The sequence below is a fragment of the Gopherus evgoodei genome, chromosome 11, assembly GCF_007399415.2.
Source record: "Gopherus evgoodei ecotype Sinaloan lineage chromosome 11, rGopEvg1_v1.p, whole genome shotgun sequence".
Classification (NCBI taxonomy): Eukaryota; Metazoa; Chordata; order Testudines; family Testudinidae; genus Gopherus; species Gopherus evgoodei.
In genome coordinates this window covers 15,548,085-15,573,110 of record NC_044332.1, presented here as the reverse complement: position 1 = coordinate 15,573,110, position 25,026 = coordinate 15,548,085, and the positions used below count along the sequence as shown (strand labels likewise).

General features: G+C 44.4%; 2 protein-coding genes across 8 annotated transcripts in view; one reads left to right on the top strand and one right to left on the bottom strand.

The window, feature by feature from the left end:
- The first annotated feature begins 1,132 nt into the window (after window positions 1–1,132).
- RPE (ribulose-5-phosphate-3-epimerase) lies at window positions 1,133–14,920 on the top strand. 4 transcript variants are annotated; one of them, XR_004002653.1, is made up of 7 exons: window positions 1,138–1,339; window positions 5,820–5,899; window positions 6,744–6,883; window positions 7,373–7,507; window positions 7,700–7,786; window positions 8,326–8,867; window positions 12,842–14,323. XR_004002653.1 is itself a non-coding variant. In XM_030580477.1 (6 exons), exons 1-6 carry the CDS (start codon window positions 1,218–1,220, stop codon window positions 8,446–8,448), a joined length of 687 nt encoding a protein of 228 aa, XP_030436337.1. In that variant the 5' UTR covers window positions 1,138–1,217; the 3' UTR covers window positions 8,449–8,900. The 4 variants fall into 4 exon arrangements, 2 of the variants coding, with proteins under 2 accessions (XP_030436337.1, XP_030436338.1); XR_004002654.1 differs by lacking the exon at window positions 7,700–7,786 and having other exon boundaries at window positions 1,133–1,339; window positions 8,326–11,193; window positions 12,842–14,920; XM_030580477.1 differs by lacking the exon at window positions 12,842–14,323 and having other exon boundaries at window positions 8,326–8,900.
- KANSL1L (KAT8 regulatory NSL complex subunit 1 like) overlaps window positions 13,444–25,026 on the bottom strand; it is a 108,029-nt gene continuing 96,446 nt past the window's right edge. For 3 of the 4 annotated variants that reach the window (XR_004002650.1, XR_004002652.1, XR_004002651.1), the window contains exons 13-16: window positions 16,778–16,890; window positions 15,929–16,109; window positions 14,973–15,272; window positions 13,444–14,877 (exon numbers count right to left, since the gene is read on the bottom strand). Coding sequence is in view for 1 of the 4 variants with exons in the window: in XM_030580476.1 (XP_030436336.1) it covers window positions 15,027–15,272; window positions 15,929–16,109; window positions 16,778–16,890 (540 nt within the window). In the remaining 3 variants the exon portion in view is untranslated. Of the gene's footprint in view, window positions 15,273–15,928; window positions 16,110–16,777; window positions 16,891–25,026 lie in introns of all 4 variants that reach the window. The other variant, XM_030580476.1, reaches the window with a different exon arrangement.

Below are 25,026 nucleotides of genomic sequence, written 5' to 3'. Positions count from 1 at the left end.
CCACATTACAACTGTAATTCCTTTTCAGAATCAATGCAACTGGAGAACAAAAATTCCCATTAGTAAAAATGAAAGCCCTTTAAAAATAATTCGAAGGATTACAGACCGAAAATCTTATAGATCTAAAATGAGAAAACCATCTACTGTACTTCCCAAAAGTACCTAATAGTGAAGTCTGTGATGTATACCAAGTGACCAAAGACCAGGGATAAAATACAAATAATAGAAATGTCTGAATTATGTTTATGAAAGAGATTATAAGAGTTTAATGTTTGAATATGCACAAATAATAAAATATATCACAAATATTTAATGTGGTATGAGATTTTTGTTAGGCCTTACCATGGCTCCATCTTTCCAAACTTTGTCTTTGCTGGAGCTGACATTCTCTAATAAAACTTTTCTTACTGCAATTCCCTCCAAATGCCCCACAGCTAACAACCAATGTGGTGTATTTGCCACGTTTGGAGTCCTGGCCATCATTATTGCACTCATATTACGCTTCTGAATGGGTTACTTTGGAAATCAAGCTAATACTCCCCCTTTCTTTTATTTTCCCTAACTATTTGACTGTCTCTTCCTAAGCTGATGATAACCCATCATTCAGGTAGGTATTTACCTCTGCTTTGGCCTACGTGAGACACAAAGCTGGGTGAAAGCAGCGGGCTCGGCACGGTGCGCCAGAGCTCAGGGAGGAGTGAGTTTAGCTGATGACAGTATCACTGGAACCTGGGGACTCCCGCTGGCTGCGTTATGCCATGGAAGCCGCTACCTGCGAGCTGCGGGTGTGAACCTGACGGAGGAGGACCAGCAGCAGGGCCACGCTGGGTCAGACCAAGGGTCCCGCCTGCAGAGGGAGCGACCAGCAGGGCAGCCAGGCTCAGGGACACTAGCCTGGGCCAGCTGTGTGCCCGGCGCTGCGGGAGGGGCTCGGCTCGCCTCTCCCCCTCCCGCCCATCATGGTCTCTGCACCGCCCCCGAGGGGCCGGGTCTGCACTGCTACCCCGCTCCTGGCGCCGGGAGGGACGCCAAAGCCTGAGGTAGCGCGCCTGCGCCACCCTTTCCCCAGGCACCGTGTTGCATTGTGGGGCGAGTAGTCCCTGCCACTCCGCAGGCCGCGGCAGAACTACACCTCCCAGGATCCCCGGGGAGGGGGTTGTGGCGTCCCTCGGTCTGTCGCGCCAGCGCCTCGCTCAGATCCCGGTGGCGGGGCGGCCATGGCGTCGGGATGCCGGATCGGCCCGTCCATCCTCAACAGCGACCTGGCGGCGCTGGGCGCCGAGTGCGGCCGCATGCTGGACTCCGGGGCGGACTACCTGCACCTGGACGTGATGGACGGGTAACGGCCGCGGCGCGGCGCGCGCTTCCGCCTCGAGCCCGAGCCCCGCCCCGCCCCCCCCGGTGCCCGGCCCGGGGCGGCTGCAGCCCTGGCGCTGCTCTGCGCGCGTGGCGGGCTCGCTGCTGAGGGGAGGCTCCGTGGGGCGTTTGCCGCGCGCCCTTGGGGGGGGGGGTTGCTCAGCGCCTCGCCGGGGCCGGGGCCGGCGCTGCTCCCAGGCAGCCTTCGCAGGGCCTCGCTGAGGCCGTGGCCGTGGCGGGTGAACCGCAGCCGTGCCCGGGCAGCGCCCTGCGCACCCACAGTGGGAAACCCGCGTCCGGGCGGGGCTGGGCGATTGCTGTGGAGACATTTGGGCTCCGGCCGTAGAGCCCTGGGAGGGCGCGAGGGTCTCAGAGCTGCGGCCTGAACCCCGAAGTCTGCATCGCAATTGAACAGCCCCTTAGTGCCCCCCCCCCCTTAGCCCGAGTCAGCTGCCAGGCGCCTGAGTGCGGTGTGGACACCCCCGCCTGAGGGCTCGGGCTGCCTGGAACCAGGGGCAGGAGCCTGTCAGATCAGCTGTGGCGAGGGCGCGTCCTTTCCCAATGGTTAGCGAACAGGAAGCGTGAGCTTTCCATAGAAATGCAGGGCTGGAGGGACCTCAGGAAGTGTCAGGCCAGCCCCTGTGCTGAGGCAGCGCCAGTAAACTTAGACCATCCCTGACAGGTCTTTAGCGAACCAGGTCTTAAAAATTCCCAGTGTTGGGGGTCCCACAACCTCTCTCGGAAGCCTAGTCCAGGGTCTAGGTACCCTTACAAAGTTTTTCCTAATACCAATCTAAATCCCTCTTAATGCAGATTAAGTCAGTTACTACTTGTACTACAGCAGTGAAGGACACTTCATCACTGTCCTTTTTAAAACAGCTCTTATCATAAAAACTGCCATATATTGGGTCAGACCAAAGGCCAGTATCCTGTCTTCCAATAGTGGCTAATATCAGGTGCTGCAGAAGGAATGAACACACCAGGTCATCAAGTGATTCATCCCATCGCCCATTCCCAGCAAACAGAGGTTAGGGACACCATCCCTGCCTATCCTGACTAATAGCTAGTGATGGACCTGTCCTCCATGAATTTATCTAGCTGGTTTTTTGAACCTTGTTATAGAGTGGCCTTCACAACATCCTTTGACAAAGAGTTCCACAGGTTGACTGTGCATTGTGTGAAGAAATACTTCCTTTTTTTTGTTTTAAATCTGCTGCCTATGAATTTCATTTGGTGACCCTAGTTCTTGTGTTATGAGGAGTAAATAACACTTCCTTATTTACTTTCTCCACACTAGTCATGATTTTATAGACCTCTGTTATATCCCCCGTTATATCGTCTCTTTTCCAAGATGAAAAGTCCCAATCTTATTAATTTCTCCTCATACACCAGCAATTCCATACCCCTGATAATTTTTGTTGCCCTTTTCTAAACCTTTTCCAATTCCAATATATCTTTTTTGAGATGGGGCGACCACATCTGCACACACTATTCAAGATGTGGGCGTACCATGGATTTATATAGAGGCAATATGATATTTTCTGCCTTATCTATCCGTTTCCTAATGAGTCCCAATATTCTGTTTGCTTTTTGACTGCCGCGGCACATTGAATGGATGTTTTCAGAGAAGTATCCACAATGACTGCGAGATCTCATTCTTGGGTGGTAACAGCTAATTTAGACCCCATCATTTTATATGTATAGTTGGGATTATATTTTCCAATGTGAATTACTTTGCATTTCATCTGCCATTGTCACCCGGTTTTGTGAGGTCCCATTCTAACTCTTCACAGTCTACTTTGGACTTAACTATCTTGAGTAGTTTTGTATCATCTGCAAATTTTGACTATTTTTTCCAGATCATTTATAAAAATGTTAAAAGTACTGGTCCTAGTACAGACCGTGGAATATTATTCCTCTCCATTCTGAAAACTGACCATTTATTTCTACCCTTTGTTTCCTATCTTTTAACCAGTTACCAGTCCATAAGATGACCTTTCCTCTTATCCCATGACATCTTACTTTGCTTAAGAGCCTTTGGTGAGGGACCTTGTGAAAGGCTTTCTGAAAATTTATGTACACTATATTCCCCTTGTCCATATGCTTGTTGATCCCTTCAAAGACTTCTAGTAGATTGATGAGGCATGATTTCCCTTTACAAAACCCCTATTGACTCTTCCCCAACAAATCATGTTAATCCGTGTGTTTGATAAGTCTGTTCTTTACTATAATTTCAACCAGTTTGCCTGGTACTGAAATCAGGCTTACCAGCCTGTAATTGCTAGGATCCTCTTTAGAACCCTTTTTAAAAATTGGTGGCAGATTAGCTATCCTCCAGTCATTTGATGCAGAAGCTGATTTAAATGATAGGTTATATACCACAGTTAGTAGTTCTGCAATTTCACATTTTACTTCCTTCAGAACTCTTGGGCGAATACCATCTGGTCCTGGTGACTTATTACTATTTATCAATTTGTTCCCAAACCTCCTCCAATGACACCTCAGTCTTTAACAGTTCCTCAGATTTGTCGCCTAAAAAGAATGGCTCAGGTTTGGGAATCTCCCTCACATCCTCAGCCGTGAAGACTGATGCCAACAATGTGTTTCATTTCTCTGCAATGGCTTTATCATCCTGGAGGGCTCCTTAGAATCTCGAGTGACCTACTAGTTGTTTAGCAGACTCCCTGCTTCTGATTCACTTAACATTCTTTTTGCTATTACTTTTTGACACTTTGGCTAGCTGTAGTTCAAATTCTTTTTTGGCCTTCCTAATTACATTTTTATACTTCATTTGCCAGAGTTTATTACTCCTTTCTGTTTTCCTCACTAGGGGGCCTTTTTGCTTCTCACTGCTTCTTTTACTTTGATGTTTAGCCATGGTGGCACTTTTTTGATCCTCTTATGTTTTTAAATTTGGGATTTATATTTAAGTTGAGCCTCTTATGGAAACTTTTTAAAGGCTGCATGAAGCTTGCAGGGATTTCACTTTTGGCACTGTACCTTTTAATTTGTTTAACTAACTTCCTCATTTTTGTGTAGTCCCACTTTCTTAAATTAAGTGCTACTGTAGTGTTTTTCCTGCTGCAGGGATGTTCAATTTAATTATATTGTGGTCACTATTACCAAGTGATTCAGCTATATTTGAAGACTATTATCAAATCCCCTCCCTTCCCTCCAACACAGACACACTTTTTTCTTTTCTCAAGAACAAGCATGCCCAGTTTTTCAACCTTTCATCATAGATCAGGATTTCTAAACCTTGTATCTTGTTTGTCGCTCTCCTCTGGACTCTATTTTGTCCACATCTTTCCTAAAGTATGGTGCCCAGACTGGACAAGAACTTCAACTGAGGCCTCACTTATGCCAAGTAGAGCAGGACAGTTACCTCCCACCTCTTACATATGACACTCCTGTCAATACACCCCTGAAAGATACTGGTCTTTTTCTGCAAGTGCATCATATTATTGACATATTCAATTTGTGATCCACTATAACCCCCAGATCCTTTTCAGGAGTGCTATGATCTAGCCAGTTATTCCTGTTGTGTAGCTGTGCATTTGATTTTTCCTTCCTAAGTGTATTACTTTGCATTTGCCTTTCTTGAATTTCATATTGTTGATTTCAGATCAATTCTCTAATTTGTCAAGCTTGGTTTGAAATCTAATCCTGTCCTCCAAGATGCTAGCACCCCTCCCCTCTTGGTGTCATCTGCATATTCTCCACTCCATTATCCAAGTTATCCAAAATATTAAATAGTACCGGACCCATGGCTGATGTGTGAACCCCACTAGATTGACAGCAAACCATTGGTAACTACTCTTTGAGTATGATCTTTCAGTCAGATAGATAATAGTTTTATCCAGATTGTATTTCCCTAATTTGATTATGAGAATGTTATATGGAATTGTGTCAAAAGACTTACTAAAATCAAGACACATCGTGTCTTGCGTACCCTCTATCTACTAAGCTAGTAACCCTGTCAAAGAAGGAAATTAAGTTGCTTTGGCATGATTTGTTCTGGACAAGTCTATGCTAGCTAGTGCTTATAACCCTATTATTAGAGCCCTACCAAATTCACAGTCCATTTTGGTACATTTCAGTAACAGAATTTTTAAAATGTGAAATTTCAGTTTCAGATATTTAAATCTGAAATTTCATGGTGTTGTAATGGGGGTGAGGGGGTCCTGACCCAAAAGGGAGTTGGGGGGGTTCCAAGGTTTTGTATGGGGGGTTGCAACATTGACACCCTTATTTCTGCGCTGCTGATGGTGATGGCACTGCCTTCAGAGCTCCCTGCAGCTGGGAGAGGTTAATTGTATTAACGACACTGCTTCTTGAACATAGTCTATAAAGATCTGTTTTTATATTTCCTATAAATGTAGGTCAATATAAAATTCCTTACTTTAGTCACCATACAGTAAAACAATATCAAGCCTAATAAAGTGTTTTTTTCTAATTGGTAGGCACTTTGTTCCGAACATCACATTTGGACACCCTGTAGTAGAGAGCCTTCGAAAGCAGCTGGGTCAGGATCCTTTCTTTGGTAAGGACTTCATTTTTCAAATTCTTGAGTATGTGTTGTTTTAATGACAGAAGAAACCACAAAACATTGTGGGTTTGAATCCTCACCTGTGGCGTGTAAGCTCAGCCACAACTCAATGTGGTAACCTCAAAACTGTTTTGCTGCTCCCTAAAACCAGTCCCAGGATTGTGTTGCCTTAGTTTAGAATAGCCTTACCCGGGGGCCATGATGGTGGTAGGAATCATTGGAAGTTGGTTACAACACATCCCCGTACATGTGGGGAAAGTCAAGGAAGGCTGGTGTAGAGCCAGCTATGTCAGATGAGGATTTTCCCAGGTTTACAACCTCTTTCTAGAACTTGAGTAGCACAAAGGAGCCATGTCCTGGGCCTCAAGTTTGGTGATTACGAAATATTTATAGCCAAGCAAAACACTGTAAAAATACGGTTTCCTTTTTAGCTAAACTAAGTCAGAGGGAGGGGAGAATGTATTATGTAAGCTACAGCTTATTTGCTTTTTAGTACTTTAAAGAAACACACTCCCATGTCACTATAATGTAATCAATGTCCTATTAAAAGCTTGAGTAGTAATTACTAAACATATCCAATACTACCAATGTTGAGCATAGATTTATTGTCTGAATTTGTTTTGTAAAAATAAATAAGCACTCATTTGAACAGCTTGTGCTGTTGCTACTCTTTTTGAGCTCTGAGTGCATGCTTTGAATGTGCATCTTCTGTAATGATTAAAGCAGTTGATACGGCATATGAATTACAGATAGTCCACATATTGGTATATTTTGGTGAATGATGCATGCCCAATGTATCTTGCTTACTCGTGCTTCTGCTCTTCCTGATTCCTTTCAGATATGCACATGATGGTTGCCAAGCCGGAGCAGTGGGTGAAACCAATGGCTGTAGCAGGTGCAAACCAGTACACTTTTCACCTAGAGGCTACAGACAATCCAGGGGCACTGATTAAAGACATTCGGGAAAATGGGATGAAGGTGAGGAGCTGGTGTGGCAAGAGTATGTGCTGCATTGCAGTAGCTGCCTCCCTCTGGCATTGAAAGATCTGGGCAATAATGTTCTTGAGGACTAATGAAATGAAAGCAATTTATATCTGAACAGAAGTCCTGGAGACAAAGTGGAATCTTGCTTTAATGCAGTGGTCCCCAAAGTGTGAGGTGCACGGACAGAGGGCCACCCAGCTCTGCTCCAGGCCAAGCCCTTGCTTCCACTCCTGCTCCCAGCTGCAGCTCCGTCTCCTGGGGGCCATGGACTGGTTACATTATGGGTGGTGGACCATTGCTTTAATGCAATCAATACGTTTTTGCCTTAATTGAGCCTACATAATATTCCAAATACTGTTCACAATATTTAACCGGTAATTTTTTTAAGCTTGCAGTAGCCAGTATCAGAGTAATGCTAACACAAGTGCAAGGCCTCCTTTGTCCTACAGATGCATTTTCATTTATCTTTCCCTCCTTCTGCAGGTTGGCTTGGCCATCAAACCTGGAACTGTAGTTGAATATTTAGCACCATGGGCCAATCAGATAGACATGGCTTTGGTGATGACAGTAGAACCTGGATTTGGAGGGCAGAAGTTCATGGAAAACATGATGCCAAAGGTAGATACTGATTGTGTTTTATTAAATGGAACTAGTCTGTTTCTACTCCCTATGCCTTGACAACTGGGAAGGGAGATGACATTAACAAAAAATCCTTAATCATTTAAATGTTAGAAATTATATAGACCTGGGGAGTATCTGTGTAAAATCAAGTGCTTAACTTTTGTGGGTTATTTTGTATGGGTGCTTTAGATTCAGTGGCTGAGGACACAATTTCCTTCCTTGGATATTGAAGTAGATGGTGGTGTGGGGCCAGATACCATCCATAAATGTGCAGAGGTAAGCTTTAAAAACTGAACATCACAGACTTGTCTCCTTTAAAGACAGTCATTCTGTGCATGAAATTGTAATTGCCCTGCTGGGTCTTTCATTTTGGCCATTTGCTTTGTTTTAGAATTATAAAGGGACAGCAGGAGATCATCTAGTCCAACCTCCAATTAAATCATCCAACAGATTTTGCCCTATATCCCCTTCAAGGATTGAGCTCACAACCCTGGGTTTAGCAGGCTACTGCTCAAACTGATGAGCTATCCCTTCCTTGATAGGCTACTATACCATGACCTAACCTACAGCACTTGGTTTGTCACCCTCTGCTCAGGATAGAACCAGAACTAACCTAGGCTGCAGGAAAGCTGTTTGGGGAAATAACACCCTTTTCTCGCTAGAGTAATGTTTTTGAAGTCTGATGAAGTCCATGCATGTTCCAAGTAGACAATAGTTACCTACCTTTTCTAATACAAATTTTCACTAGTTAGAGTGTATGGGGATTATATGGTGGTAGTCCATATTACACAGCTGGCTGGTTAACCTTCTTCCAGGCAGGAGCAAACATGATTGTGTCTGGCAGTGCTATTATGAAAAGTGAAGATCCTAGATCTGTCATCAACCTCCTGAGGAATGTGTGTTCAGAAGCTGCTCAGAAACGTTCCCTGGACCGATGAGAGCGTCTACTCATTCCAAGGCAGCTTGGGTGTGAACGGGTTCTATTCCAGTATGGAAACATTGCTGCTGAACCAGGACTGCAGCACTGAAGAATTGCTCCTTCACTGCAAGCAGTGGTTTTGCCAGGGCTGGAAATACAATCAGCCAGTGCTATCCCTTAAATTGACTTATTTTATAGCAGATAACAGGTATTGGATGGAAACAAAATTGTGAGTTTTTGCTTGAAAGGTGTGGAAGACTAAGAGTCTGCTCTGTGCATTCCTACAAAACTATGTCAATGTTTGAAATAAAACACTGGTGATAAGTCATCTTACAACTAGCAAAACTCATCTGTTAGCTGTTTATGTGCACTCCAGGATGAACCAGTCTTCCCCAAGAAAGAACATCTTTCCAGAAATAAGTTCATTAACTTAGACAGGTATGTACACCCCAATAAAGTTATGGAACGATATTTCAGTCTCACAGCAGTGGGAAATAAAAAGTTTGAAAAATTAAGTCTCTTGGCCTAGTTTTCACAGGCGGTATCCTTATGACTAGCTAGTGAAAACTTTCCAAGATAAATGATCTGAAGGTACAGTTGTTATATTAGACATTGATTCCTGAAGTTTTTACAACAAGCTTCATTGTAGAAGAGTGGATTTTGTCACCAGCAGTGAATAATAACTTGCCTGCTATTGTGGGTTAACAAAATTTTAATTATTGCACAGTGAGCAGCAGGGTATTGTCTCTCATTTATACAAAACCACATGGGGATCCTAAGCCAGGTCTTTTGCATTCTAGTTATTCAGATGACTAATCATGGATTGCCTGAAGGATACTACATTTACCTATGTCTGGAAGACCAAGCAGCTACTTCAGCTGTTGCCTGTGTATAAAATGTAATAACCAGCATCCTTGACTTACAGAAGGGCCAGTAGAGAGGAAGTAGGATAATTTAGATGCACAGGGTGAATCTGCTTCAGCTGTTCAGTTTCTAAGCAACGATAGTCGAGAGAGGTAGGACTGGTTCAAGAATTCCTCTAGCTAGTCTCTCTGAAAAACCATGTTGGAGATGTATGTACAAAAAAGCCAAAGCCCCCCTTTAGTGCTGCATAAAGAAAGTTATTAGAGGGAACATTTTTGCACAATCCTTCCCAGTACCCCAATTCAAATGAGATACTACAGGTGTGGGGGCAGCTTGTGTAAACATAGCCACTCTAGCTCCCTCAGTAAAAGCAGATGTGAGGATGCCACAAAAGTACCCAGGGGCTCAGACAGGCTTGTGAAGCCAGGGCCAAGGCATCCTCAATGCTGTTAGTAAGCCAGCTAGAGTTTAAACAGAACCAAGTCAGGGATAACTGTCAGTATTGGATCATTTGCTCAAACTTGCTGTTCAGCACTTTTCCAAATAGAGTATAACTAGCTGCCATCACACAGTACCCCCAAAACTATCAGAGAGAATGTATAACTGCAGGCAGTCCCGTGTTGTCATTTAACACCCTTTCAGTTAAAAAAATACTATGCTTTGTCCCAAGGAGAAATATGTAATTGAATCCCTTGTCAGGTCCTAGATTAGAGCAGTTTGGGGTCCACACCATTTTTTGTCAACAGGCTTGAGCAGGTGTAAACTGCCAGTCTAGGGCTGCACTTCAGGGGGGAAAACATACATGCAGGAAAACTACCTCACCTCCCCAGCAAAGTGGCTGGCTAATTGTTCCTACTGTAGCACCCCCCCTTTATAAGTGTGACCTCTTCACTTCCACAGCCTCTTATTACAGATAAGGTTAAGGGAAATGCTATTAGTCACCATGGAGATTGTAATTAAGCATATGCTGAAGTAGGATTCTTCTGTTACACCTTAAAAATTGCTCATTTGCTCACTATTAGCAAACAAATAAAAATGACAATTTTTTGTCCCAGCATGTCTTCCTGCTCTTAAAAATAAGTGATGTATATATGCTTATGCACAGAAAACAGCAGCTACACCTCATCCATGAAAGTACATATTGAACATGGAAACACTCAGTTTGATCAGGCATCCAAATGGAAAAAGTATTTCCACATTAAAACTAACCACACAGGATCTACATCACTCAGTCATGGGTCAATGAATAGAGAAGTTTGACTCAAACTTTCATGCCTAAATCAGATGTCCAGACACTCTGCCCATCAGTCTCGTACCATTCAATCTGCCAGACCCCCAGTGAGGAACATAATTAGTTGTACTTTTCTATAACCTCTGTCTTGTGATTCTTTAAGTGGATGAATTCATGATGTAAATACATTTTCAACAGTAAGTGCAGGGATATCACTGGGACTAAAATGAAAGCCAGTTGAGAATTATTTGTCTCAAAACAGGCAAAGTTCCAAATGGAGAGCCAACAAAGCCATCTAGACTGTAGTGCCAAAGCAAACTTTTGTGCATTACTGGAGGTCGAAGAGGTAACTGATATTCTGTAACAAGGGAAGGGGCCAGGGTGCCCACTATCATCAATGGAGGAAAATATATATGACTCCAGATGTCCAATTCAATCCTTATTTGGATGTGGGGTCCTCCAAAGGACAGTTCTGTAAGCAAGCTAGCATGCACCCAAATAGGGTGAGAAACTATACTGAAAATATGCTCTGCTCACCACATCTGAGGACTTTCTGCCCTTTCCATGCTTTGATGAACGTCGTGGATCTGAAGGAGGATGTGAAACCTCTTGCAACAGGGCCAGGGAAGGAGATATGGAGACCTGAAAAAATGCCTTTGATCCAAAATGGTAAACAAAGCACAAATATACTAAAACAAGTCACAGGTCCAACAGTGCCTGACTGCATAATGCTCAGTACTTTACGGCTGCTGCACAGGGAGATGGGAGGGGAGGAATGACCTGTTTTAGCTTCATGTAACAGCTAAAAGACAAAAAGTTGAGGAAATTTTTGAACATTTAAGGGAGGTATGAGGGGGAAAAAAAACGAGTAGGGGGCTTCATGGCTTTTTATAAACTCAACCCTGGGGCTGAGTGTATAAGCAGTTCTCAGTATGCTCTGACCTAGACAGCTAATGGTTTCAGAATTCATGTGCCACAATACACAAACTATAGGTGAGGGAAAGGAAGGAAATTGATGGAGGCCATTTCCATGAGAGAGAATTATTATCCCCATAAGTTTTAATGATTAAGAATTGAAGACAGCATAACAGATCCGTACAGCAGATTTGAACAAAGAGGGTGGGGATGGGGCTTGAGCAGGTGCTAGACAGACTGAGTGCAATTTCTTACTGTCATAGACTTCCTGTGTGGCGTTGGGCAAGTCACTTAGTGGGGATTATGACCCCCATTTTACAGAGAGACAGAAACTGTCTTGGCTCTGGACTATAAACTGTTTGGGGCATGGCCTGTCTCTTCCAATGTTTGTACAGACCCTAGCATAATAGAGCCTCGATCTCAGCTGGGAGCTTCTAGGGGCTACTGTAATACAAGTAAATAGTAGCATCCCTAGCCCCAAGAGTTTCCAGAGAGAGAGAGAGAGGACACCAGGGAGCAGGGAGGTTTATACAAATAAGATGAGTTTGCTGGAGAGCTTGGGAAGTAGTAGGGGGAGATTGGAAGGAGAGGTTATGTGGTGTGTAGGTGGGGGATTGTGGGGGGGTGGGGGAGAGGACAGCCATTCCAGGCACTTGGGGCACTGGGAGAAAGCACACAGGTAATTACGGGAGGACATACAGGGACTGGAAGGATTACAGAGTGCAGGGCTGGTATGGGGGAGCGGTAAGTAAAGAGAAACAATAAACTATATTCTATTCTTGCCTTATATCTGGAGTTCAATGGATGGAAGCGGTCTCAGAATCTGCCACCAGGCAAATTATTTTGCTGTCCCAAATCTGTTTTTTTATCAGATGAAATGTGGACTATAAGAGCAAAGTTTCTGATGGGAAAAAATGCCTTAAATATTTGCAGAGAGAGAAAATAGAAAAGTAAAGTAAAGTTCTCCATTTTGCATCCAGTTTTTCCAGTCTCTTTCTTGCCCATCTCATCTTTGCCAGGCTGGTTTCATTACATTCTTGGAAGGTTTAGGGTAGGGCAGAGGTCATCTCAATAGGGACAAAGAGGTGTGTGCAATCTTCATTTGTATCGGCCATGTAACTGGCAAGATTAACAAATAACATTTTTAGAAGAGGACGTTAATACTGCTCGCTCAGTAAAGGAAATTGCCAGGAACTACTCAGGGGCAATGCAAAGATTTCCCCATCCTACATGATAGCATTTGTCATTACTGATTTTACAGCGCATCCAGATCCTCTGAAAAGCAATGCAGCGAGCTGCCTGACAATCCACCAAGCTAGCCCAGTTTGGTTAGTAGTCCTACTCTAAAGTTTACTTCATTTTTAAAATATTATGTTAACAGAGAACTCTCTCTTTCCTTCAGGATCCTGGATGATTCAGACTTCATTACTAAGTCAGTGTTCCTCACCTGTAGTTCTCCTGAGTCCTGCATGCAGGGAGTTCATGTGACTGATGCCCAGATCCCAGGATTGCGCCTCACACTGCCAAATAGATCAGACAAGAACAGGAGGCACTGAACAATCTATACAGTTGTATGATGGGAGCTATGAGGATCTGAGCTGCTCCTATCTTCACTTTGAAGGAGCAGGGGAATGGAGAAGAAAAGAGCCTCACTCCACACTGCTCTCCAGCTCACATTCCCAGCAGCATCCAGAAGACGAGGGAGAGAGAAATGAGAAATACCCCATTCCACTCAGAAACTAGGAAGAAGGGATAATAGAGGGGGAAGCAACAGTCTCACAGCCAGTTACTTATCCAGTGCGTCATCATCATGTATTAATGCAACATTAACAAATGCAACAGCAAGGCTTTGTACCATTACTACTTTGTGGCTCCCACAAAGCCATTAAAAGACCATGCAGGTCTTCAGCTCTTAAAAGGTACATACCACTGATTTGATGTTACAGACCTGTGAAAGGAATTTAAGTACTTCTATTGCTAATCAAATCCAGACTATACACATTGTATGGAAATAACTTTTAATTTAAAAAAACTTGCATTGAAGATTATTGTATCAGACAGAGGCAAAATTTGAGTTTAATTTGCTGGACAAATCAGTGTTAAAAAAAGATTTAAAATAAATCAGAATGTGCAATAAACTACAACGTAGCATAGGCAGTAGTGTTGAAACTTGACTGAACTTTTTTCTGAGGTCCAGCGTATATTTCCAGTCAGTCAATCTGACAGGAAAAAAATTAAGTGACACTACAAACGGGTCATCTGTCAGTATTGGATATTACAAGCTGAGGAAAAATGTTGTACAAGAACAGAGACTCCTATATAGATGCCTTCAACTGTTGTACACAGAAAAACTTCCTGCTGACAGTGGTTTAAACATACGTTCTACTGGTGTCGAATTATTGTTCTGCTACAAGAGTACTGCTAGATCATTAATTCTTGTATGCGTCATCTTCTGTTAGCATCACTTGAGGATGCAGACAAATTCTAAATACTGTAATTCAGAATGTATGAGTTTAAACAAACAATTTGCCTTTATTTTCTTAGAGTATAATGGCTGGGAATTTAAAAGTCAATCTGTATTTAGAAACATTATGAAAGGTTTTTTAAAGCCCTTCTGATGTCCTTATTAACAATGTTTTCCCTTCTGGTTAATCACTCTGCTTTTGCATACTTGGCAGAACCTTGCAAGGTATCACTTAGAAATCGTAACAACTACACTTGGTAAGATATTACAGCACACAGTTCTAAGTAGCATTAGCTACTGCAGGTCTAGGAGTCAGGTCTCCAAGTATCTGATGATCCAAAATGAATTCAGAGCTGCATCTTCATTTAATTCAATCTTCATTTCCTCACCACTCCTAGGCTTCTCTGCTCCTCATGTGACTGAAATAGAAAACTGTCTACCTTTCGTATAGTAGAGAAATCAACTATGGAAATAAATATAGTGGTATATTTGTGTGTTAGTGTTTGAGGATTTCTGCATGAAACTAACAATAGAGTTGAATGACTGACTCATTTTAAGCCAAATATAAGGCTTCTGAAAGAGTCATTTAAAAACGACTAGTACTTAAATATTAAAGGGATTTCAGACAAGGCAGGTATTTGCCACATGCTCATGCCACCAAAGGAAACCATTTGAAATTACCCCCTTCTCCTCACTGTCTTTTCAAGTAGTTTTTCTGTGTTTTGAAGTTGTTTGTTTAAAGGAGTAAAGTGTGTTCTGCTGTCCCAGAATCCATCAGAACCATAAACACATTTGAAAGAAAAAAAGGAAGAATATTAAAGAACATGGCAATATGACAACAGAAAGCAGTAAACTGTGCCAGCTATTTAGGTGTGCCCACTTTCAACACGGAATACTAGATTTCCAGCTTGAAATAATTAGTTTCTCTTGTGGTTCTGGAAGAAGAAAGTGTTGCATTTGGGATTTTATCCTGCCTGTTACAAAGCAAGAAAGAAAATATATTATATGCTGCTAATGTACAGTATTTGAATTGTGCTGTTATTTCTTGTGTGAACAACAGAGATTTTACCTTATACTTTTCTCCATCTTAATCAGCTTTCTTAATGAACCACATTATTCCCTGTCACCTGTGTTTTCTTGTGCTGCAGAGTCCCAGGAAAACACTTTTGCAGTCTTCTAGCTCTGTGGATTGTTTTCTCGGTTGATGGCCATTGTTTGGCAAAGTGATGGGAGTACATGAAGTGCAGAGGGAGTCACTGTGGAAAGCTGCACTTGAACTTTCAGTCTGATTTGTTATTTGGTCTTGGCACTGTAAGGTTTCTATGTCTTCATCCTTTAACGGAAAAACCCGAAGTTCCCACAGCTCAGACTGAAAGGAGTCAAAGAGGGGAGGGGAGGAAAGAGAGGTCCTGCTTAGCTATGTGGAGAAAGATTCTGTTATCAAGTAACAAATGAGTCTTGTTGTTTACAGTGCTTGCAAGGTTCTTCAGCTACAGGGAAGAATACCATTCTGCTGGGTACCAGTTTTCAATGTAGCTTGGCTTAATACAACACAACTTCATTTTGTATAGGATCTTTTAAATAAGTTATATCCCAACATTGTTTCCAAGGTTAAACAATGCAGTTACAATGTAGGGGGCAAGGGATGTAAAAAGGAATCCTCTATTTTCTACTGTTAAGAACATCTATTACCATCACAATCCGTACTATTTGGAACACATGTTGGCATCCTCTGAAAAAAGCTACAGAATGTATTAATAGCCTGCTACTCTCTCATCTCTGAGGCTGAGACATTTTGACCCAGTAGTGAAAGTTTTGCCTGTGCTGTCCCTATTCTGTTGATAAATAGAGGACTTCATTTGGAAGCGATCTCAATCTGGTAATTTGCAGAAGCTCTAAATGCAATCCAAAAATTAGAGATGAGAGCACTTACATTTGCAATTTTAGAGCCTGATCCAAGACCCACTGAAGTCAGGGAAACTTTGGGCACTGGATCAGACCCTTACTTACTAAAAAACATCATACCTTTGCTTCTTGGTTTTCCTTTGAAGACTGTGGGACCCTTAAACATACAGAACTGTGGATTTCTGAAGTAAGATCAGAAGCAGCTTCAGCAACACAACGCAGTGAGGCACATGAGTTACGATGGTTTTCTTTCAGTACTGGATCTTGTCCCTGCTGTCCTTCAGCATTTTTGCTATAAGATCTAGTACAAGACAAAATTAAAAAATAAGCTTTTGTTTAATAACTCCTGTCAAGTGACTGGAAACAATTCAGATTTTTTTTTAAAAGAGGAAAAAGGCACTACTCTAAGTTTTTAATAATGGCTTCTTATTTATATGCTTAGTAGTAAAGAAAACCTGAAAACTGAACTCTAAAGCAAAGCTGACCTTGGTATAAAATATTTAGACTTTTTTTTGAAAGTACAAACTTAACAGAATCCATTACTTGAAGTGGGTCTCTGAATGCAATTACTTTCTCTTAGATCCAGAGAAGTGACACCTTATTCTTTCACGTAAATCAGAGATTACTGAGTGAGAAGTGACACCCTATTCATTTGACTAAGGCAATAATTACTGAGCACGGCAGCGAACAGCAGAAGTGGGATGGGTTCAGAAAATGTTAAGATTTTATTCACCAAAACCCCATAACCTAGATTTTCTTTAAATTCCTAAGATTTAAAGCTATATAGTTTTCCTTTCAGAACAATACATTAAATATGCATGATACCATACTGGTAAACTATTTGATGGAGAATACCCTCATTTTCAAAGATGCTTCGCTCTATTGATAGGATTTCTAAAAGTTGCTGTGCTACCAACAGAAAATCCCAACGATTCTGTAAAAGTCCTCCATTTATGACAATACACCTGCCTGCTATTTCTCCTGGGCCATCGGCTCTGTTCCCACAACGACCACCTTGCTTTCTCTCTCTCTTCATATTTTGCATGACGTGAAGAAAAAATTTCATCTGATAGATCTTCGATCTGTAATTATAAATGAGAGATGGCTGCTGCCATGATTACAAGCATCACTAAAGATGAAAACAATGGTTTTATATAGAGTCGTGTGGGGAGTCTGTGTCACATGCACAACAAAAAGTATCGAATGTGCACTGGAGGGTACAAAGGTATAGTAAACGGTATGTGTTCATGTTAAACTATGACAGAAAAGTACGGCTATATGATGCAACAACTTTTTAGCCTGCTAATTTACATGTTTGGAAGGGGGGATCTCAAGTTGATGTAAGAATTATTTTCACCCCACGGAAATAATCAAGGACTACACTAGATTGAAAAGTAGGAGGAAGGTTACTTACTTGTAAGTCAAACAAACAGGAGACGTACTACATTTGTGGATGCACACTTCTGTCTCTTCCAGGACAGGACACAGAAGTAAACTATAGCACTTAAGTGCAACTACATTTTCCTTCAGAGATGTAAACTGTCAGATTCTTTTGCATTTTGGTTCTAAAGTAGCAAAGCGAATCAAGTTTTAAGAGTTAAGCACGTAGATCCTCAGGTAACAGTATCCTTAAAAAAAGTACCCGGCCTATTTTATGAAGTTAACTGTTGAGCATTAATCATGACCCCAAGAATTCTACTCAAGGTTATAAAAAGCCGGTGTCTCCAGCTGGCCTGAGTTCCTCTCTACTTCAGCATCCAAGATTCAACAGAAGTCTGGGGATGAGGTGCAATGTGTAGATATGCAGAGGCAATACATTTGGAAAATTCTAGTTACTAATAAGCAAGTTCCATTCTTCAAAAATTGCTTCGGCAGAGAACAATGAACAGCAGCAGTGTTCAGGAGAAGGGCTTGGAAGTGCCTAGCTGAAAAAAGACTGAGAAAACAGCGTTTCATCCTTCAGTCGGGCTTCTCATTTGAAAGAACAGTGCTGGATAAGCTGAACTTTGTGCAGCAGACTTACAAATCTGTTAGGGAGACATGGCAAAGGGGAGAGGGAAAGGCACACAGAGCACTACCAAAAGAACCCTTAATTCTCTCAGCACTGGAACTCCGGCTTACTCATAGCCTTGTAAGTTTAGCCTATCCTATGTATCCAATTTAAACAGTCTCTGAACAGAGACTGCCTTGGATGTCTTACCAAATATGAGCAGCTGAGATGATTTCCTAGAAGGCTTGGATCTATCCAAATTTTAAAGTCTGACCTAAGCAGGCATACTATGAAGCTTGTAGAGGAGTGGAGCAAAAAGTTGAGGTGAAGATACAACACAACATTGTCTTTGTGAAATAGTTTAAATGGAGGATGGGCCATAGGGGCTTAGATTTTGCTCAGACCAATGGTTACCATATATGCAACCAGAAAAACGATGTTTAGAACAGACTAAAATTGCTTGAAGAGGAAGTCCAATATAGGGCCGCCCAGAGGATTCAGGGGGCCTGGGGCAAAGCAACTTTGGAGGCTCCTTCCATAAAAAAGAGTTGCAATACTATAGAATACTATATTCTCGTGGGGGCCCCTGTGGGGCCCAGGCCTGAGGCAAATTGCCCCACTTGCCTCCCCCTGCTCTGGGTGGCCCTGGTCCAATATATCTTGGCAAGTTCCAGAAGCCCAGAGGGTTATAAAGGAATGCAACAACTCTAAGCTAATGTTTCACAGAAGGGTGCATGGAAAGAAAAAAAAAAATACTCATGCTGCAGGAGTGGGAAGCAGCAATGTGCTTTGAGCATGGAGTAATGTAAGTATGACCTCATTAAGAATAAAAAACATTCTAAAATGAAAGGCCCCAGGGGAAAGGTGAAATGCCACATTCCTACTAGAAACCCAGCAGATAATAGTCACTATTTCAACACAAAAGATTTCTTAGTGAATGATTTGCAGAACTCCAGTAAGACACTTAGATCCAAGCTCATGAGAATTCTGGTTGCTCAGTTAAGCACAAGACCCAGGCTGCTAAGTGAAGCCCTCTAGATCCAGACACCAGATCTGCCCTGCACTTTGAGACAGTCTGACTCTTACTTCTTCCACAGAACATTGAAAATTGAGGTTGCTGCTCAGTCACAGCTGAGAAGAACAAAGATATGCACACAAAGGAGCTGTGTTTTGCCCTCCTCAAGACACCCAAGGACCAGTTCTCCAAAGGCCCACTCTCTGGCATAGAGTTCAGAACAGGTTCAGGACTGCTGTAATGTACTTTTGTTGCCAATGGCCCAAAAATTCACTTGAGCACCTCGGGATGGTCAGAGCAGAAGGGTGCTATGGCCACACCTTGTTTTTAAACAACAATGGATGTTACATTAATGACACTATTCATTTTGCTTGTTAATTCAATACAATATTCCATTTTGTAAGTGTGCCTGAAGGTGCTGCAGAACCTTCAGTCAGATGCCACGGAACTGAGGTTGTGTCGACACTAGCACTTTTGTCGGTAAAACGTTTGTCAGTCGCGTATGAAAAAAAAACCTCCCTGCCTGACAAAATTTCACTGACAAGCCAGTGTTAACAGCATTCTGTTGGCAGGAGACACTCGTTAGGGGTGGTTTAATTATGCTGGCGGGAGAACTCTTCCCTGCCGGCATAGAGCGGGTACACGGGAGACCTTACAGCAGTGTAGCTTTAGCAGGACAGCTGTGCCGCTGTAAGGTGTGTAGTGTAGACAAAGCCCGAGGGAACTAACCACAGATTTTAGGTTAAGTTTTGCCAAAGAGCACATTGGACCATGGTAATACCCTACAACAGACAGCACACAGCCATGTGGTTTCTGCTGCAACAGTGTTAGATACATGATTTTACAAAATGGATGAGGGACTTTGTAACTGTTAGATGTGAACACAAACTATTGCAGCTGCATTATTCTGTGATAAGTCTATCTGAACATAGCACTCCACAGCTTCACTGTGTGCTGCTGCTGGGGACCGAAAACCTGATCCGAAGTCCACAGACTTCAGTGGAAAGACTCCCATTAGCTTTACTGGGCATTGGGTCAGGCCCTAATGCACATGCTTGCAAAGCTGGCTGATAAGTGGATATGGAAAGTCTGGCATGCCAAGCGCACCACTCTCAGCTCTCTGACATTGATGTGGAGAGCGAGCTTGGCCTGAGACCAAAGGCCTTGAGTTCTAGGGTCTCCCGGATGTGCTCCCCAGCCCAGTGCTGATGCGTCCGTCATTAGGGAGAGAGACGGCTGAGGGCTGGAGAAGGGAATCCCTGCACATACTACCTGTGGGTTGAGCCACCGCAGGAAGAAGTCAAGAACTTGGCGAGGCAGGGTTACAACCTTGTCCAAATTGTCCCAGGCTGGCTGATACCCTGATGCTAGCCACGACTGAAAATGCCGAAGTCCAAGCGCACCACATAGGTACAGGCTGCCATGTGTCCTAGAGGTTTCAGGCAATTCCTTGCTGTGCTAGTGGGGAACTGCCTGAGACCTCGAATGATATTGCCAGAGGCCTGGAACCTCGCTTCTGAGTGGTAGGCCCTGGCCTGGGTCGAGTCCAGCACTGTCCCTGTAAATTCTATCCACTGAACTGGAGACAACGTTGATTTCCACTGGTTCAAAAGAAGGCCCAGGTTATCAAATGTCACCCTTATGAAGTCAACCTGTGCTTCCACTTGAGCTCTGGAGCGGCCCCCGATGAGCCAGTCGTTGAGGCACGGGAACACCTGTACCTGCCGTCTGCGCAGGAACATGGCCACGACTGCCATGCCCTTGGTGAACGTGCGAGGTGCCGTTGAACAGAGAACTTTGAACTGATATTGATTGTTTTTCACCACAAACCTGAGGTATTTTTTGTGGTGTGGAATTATTGCTATGTGAAAATGTGCATCCAAGTCAAGGGCGGCATACCAGTCTCCTGGATCCAATGAAGGGATGATGAAGGCCCAAAAAACCCATGCAGAACTTGAGCTTCTTCACGAACTTGTTGAGTTCTTGCAGGTCTAGGATGGGCCTGAGCCTGCCTTTGGCTTTCGGTATTAGGAAATAGTGGGAATAGGAAACCCTTGCCCTTCTGCTCCTAAGGAACCTCTTCCACTGCCCCTAGCGAAAGGAGTGAATGCACCTCCAGTATAAGGAGTTGCCCATGAGAGGGGTACCTGAAGAGGGATAGAAGGGCAGGAGAGCACAGAATTGGATGGAGTATCCCCTCTCTACCGTACAGTGCACCCAGCAGTCCCAAGTGATACGGGATCATGCACGGTAGAAAGGGGATAGTCGGGACGAAAAGGTAAGGTGGAGTAGATCCAGTTCTTGTTCTGGTGTGCCATTCTCGACCGCACCTTCAAAAGGCCGGTTTGGAACTGGGAGGTGGCTTGGATTGGCCAGAGCTCTGGCCTGAAGACAGGTGTAGCCTCTTCCTACTGCTCCAATTCCTCCTTCAGGAACTGTGCTGTTGGTTCTGTTGTTGGTAGAACCGCAGAGGAGGTTGTGGGATCATGGAGGCCCGCCCATTTGAGGGTGGCTCTTGAATCTTTTAGGCTATGAAGCCTTTTATCTGTCTTTTTGGAAAACAAGAGTCACACCCTCAAAGAGGAGATCCCGAATGGTCCGCTGGACCTTGTATGGCAGATCTGAAACTTGCAGCCAAGAGCCCCTTCTCATGGCCACCCCTGTAGCCATCACCCTGGAGGCTGCATCAGCTCTGTCATGCGCCACCTGAAAAGAAGCTCAGGAGATGAGCTTGCCCTCCTTGACCAAGGCCAAGAACTTGGCATGGGAGTCTTGGGGCCGCAGCTCTGCAAATTTTGCCATTGCTTCACATGTATTATAGCAGTACCTGCTAACAATGGCCTGCTGGTTTGAAATGCGGAGCTGCCCAGAGCCTATACCCTTCTACCGAAAAAGTCTACTCTTTTCGCCTCCTTGTTCTTAGAGGAGGGTCCCTGGTAACCTTACTGCTCAGTGGCTGCAAGTATAGATGCTCACAACCCTTAAATGGCACAAAGTAACATCTTAGTTGTGGGGGGGCCAACAAGGCTGGGGTCTGCCAAAGTTTTGGCTGTCGCAGATATAATTTTGATAAGAGGTAGGGCAATGAGTGTGGGTTGGGAGGGCACAAGGATGTGCACTATGAGATCCGTGTCCTCAATTACCTGCTCCACCTGAATGCCGCAGCAACTGCTGCAACACCCTGTGGTCCTCCAGAGCTGAAGCTATAGCGGTGCCAACCAGTGCCTCATCTGGTGAGGAGGAAGCCTTCATAAAGGGTGGCCGTTCCTTCCCCTTGGTGCCCAAGGGGCCCCAGGATACCTGGGGTTCCTAGGCTGAAGCCGACCCGGATGGTGCTGTGTCCTGAGGTGCTGAGACAGAGGACACCCATGCCGGGGCTGCACTGCAGGTGTTGCTGCCGATGGTGCCGCTGCCACCGCTGACCGTGTCGATGTACTTGGTGCACTGTACACTGGTACCTCTATAGCTGGCTGCCGTGCCTGGGAAATTGCAGGTCCCTGAGGGGCGGGAGGTTGGAACAAAAGTAGCCGAGGCTACAGATGATGCTGCTGAGCGTCACCATTGGCTCCGTCCCTGGCTCTGATGGAAGGGCCACTCCTCCAAGTTCTGCCACTGCGGAGGCCACGGTGCCAGGTGAGTCCATCTCTCCTGCCTTGACCTGGACCTCCTGCTCCTACTTGTGTTGGAGCGATAGGAGTTGGTCTCCGACTCCGAGGTCTCCGAAAAGGAAGACCACAGAGGAGTCGCGCTGCGTGGCACTGAGCGTCAGGAGCTAGGGGATCGACTGGGCTCTCATTCCCGAATGACTGGTATCAGAGCATTGTGGAGAAGGCAAGCGCCGGGACAGCATAGCCAGTTTCACTCTAACTGTACTGCATGGCGGACTGGTGCTGTCAACGCTGGCAATGAGTCCCTCCCTAGAGGTGAGAACAGCACCATGAGGTGCAACAAGTCCTGATCTGCATTAAACGCCTCCAGGGTTGATGGGAGCTGCAGCTGCTGACTCCTGAGGTCTGGCGAGCGGGGTGGGGCTGGACTCAATTGCCCTTCCGGGGCAGGAGTCGACACGGCCCTCATCGGCGATGTGGAGCTATAGCCCAACTGGGGTCTCTCAGTCACTGGCTTCTTAGATTTGGCCAGGGGAGAATGATCCCTCTCTGGCTTCCTTTTCTTCTGAGGCACCAGCAATTGAGACTGATGCCTACCTGCCCAATGGACACGGGAGGAGTCATGCCGGTGCAGAGAATCTCAGGAAGTGTCATTTTTTGGCACCGGTTCCCTGGATGATGGTGCCAGAGCACTCTGCACTGAGAAGGTGGTGCTGGGCGCAGGGTCCCCAGGGCTGAATAGGGGCAAAGAGCTGCCTCCACGAGCAGAACTTTGAAAGAGAGGGAACAGCAAAACTCATGGCAAATTCTGCCACAGTCCTTTTGGTGATCCTCACCTAGGCACCCTAAACATGCAGCATGTGCTTAGCGCAGACCTCACACTTTTTGAACCCCGGGGACTGCAGCATACCATGGCTCTGGGTATTGGAAGTGGGGGGGGAGAACACCCCCAGCAGATTAAGTATAACAAATACCACTAACTATAGATAACAGGTAACACAGAGATAGGCGCTTGCTAAAGCAGGGGCTATGGGCATTTCAGCCACCATCACTGGTGGTAAGAAGGAACTGAGGGGGTGGTGGTGGGTGGCAGGGCTCTATATTGAGCGCCATGAAGGTGCGACTCCAGGGTGCACCCAGGCTGATCTGATGGATGCTGCTATGGGAAAAAAAACTTCTGGCTGCTGTGCGCACGCACACATCCTAATTGGAACGGACAGGAACAAGCGCTTGAAAAACCCAATTCCCCCTCGGCACCCCCCATACAAATAAAATGAATAGGTATGTCCACCATTAAGGATGTCTAATGATTGGTCTGAGGAAAAAGTTTTAACTAAACCTAGGTTTGGATCCTTCCACAGCATCTGGTCAAGCTTCCACTCTGCTTAACCAGATGCCATGTGAGAATATGAATGAAAAGAACTTCCTGAGAAACTTTAAAAAGAATCTTCCAACCTTAAAAAGTTGTTTATGAACTCATCCCCACCACACTGATACTTTAATTAATGTTATGTGTCTCTACGGAAACAAACAACAATTACTAAATAAACTGCTAGAATTGATTACAAATATGTTTGGCTACAGCCTTCAACTTAGACAACATTAATTTCAAAACCCCACATTAAGGAAACAAGCAAGAAGTGCTCCTTTGGAGAACAGCCAGGTAAGGGTACCTAAACAGCTTAATACCCTTGTAGGAAAGGTCTGTGATGTACTCAATGCAACCTTCTAAATCTATGAGTCTGTCAAAGGCAGCATTAAACAGGAAGAAGGCAGCCTAGGTAGAATCTGTAAGAAAACTAAGAATCTCACCAGATAAGAGGTGGCATCTACCTTGGGAAGAAGAAATCTTTTATCCTTTGTGACCTGGAGTGTTTTCTGGAGCCAGGAGATCATTTGTTTACCTGATCCCACTCCTCAGAATAACCTCTAGGATTGCTGCATGGCAACATATTACTTCTTCAGTGTCAAGGGGAGAGAGAACCTTTTTGAAAAGTTTACTCCTTGGCTAGTTTATTGGAGCACTAACCCCCACACAGAAAGGCCCCTCAGAGTAAGGGGCTCTAGGAAGGATATTCTCATCCAGGAGGGCAGCAATATCTTTGTTTGGGATCAAGGTCTGGATGCTGATCTTGGAACTGCTGTGTTTACTGTTAGTCCAAGTAGGGGTCAGGCAAGTGGAACAGGTCAGCGATAAGAGAGAGAAATCAGATACCGCTAAAGATTTTGGGAAGGTAGCAAAAATGGCAGGTTTCTTACTAGGCAGTTGACCCAGGTCAGGGGAAACAGTAACAGAAACATGGAGAGGAGGAGGAACCACAGACTGGAGAATGGATCTGATCTGGTCTGTTCACACTGGATCTGGGAAATGCCCTGCATGCCTTCTCGAAGGAAAGAAAGCTCCCCAGAGCAATAAGCCCAGGGGGATGCCATGAAAAAGGCTGGCTGACCCATGCTCCTGAAAGAACAATAGCGGGTGGTGAAGAAATTGTTCATGGTTTGCCGAGGAGAGTGCTGCAGGCTGCACTGCTTCAGACAGGAAGTTGGAAGGAGAAGTGGATCCCTCCCACCAATGGAAAAGCAAACTACAAGGCGAGGAGTAGGA

Bases quoted from the DNA above. Each gene is read 5' to 3' on its own strand.
- RPE (XM_030580477.1), top strand. From the start codon at position 1,218: ATGGCGTCGGGATGCCGGATCGGCCCGTCCATCCTCAACAGCGACCTG. The intron at 1,340-5,819 runs GTAACGGCCGCG...TCTAATTGGTAG, and splicing joins CACCTGGACGTGATGGACGG to GCACTTTGTTCCGAACATCA. The intron at 6,884-7,372 runs GTGAGGAGCTGG...CTCCTTCTGCAG, and splicing joins TTCGGGAAAATGGGATGAAG to GTTGGCTTGGCCATCAAACC.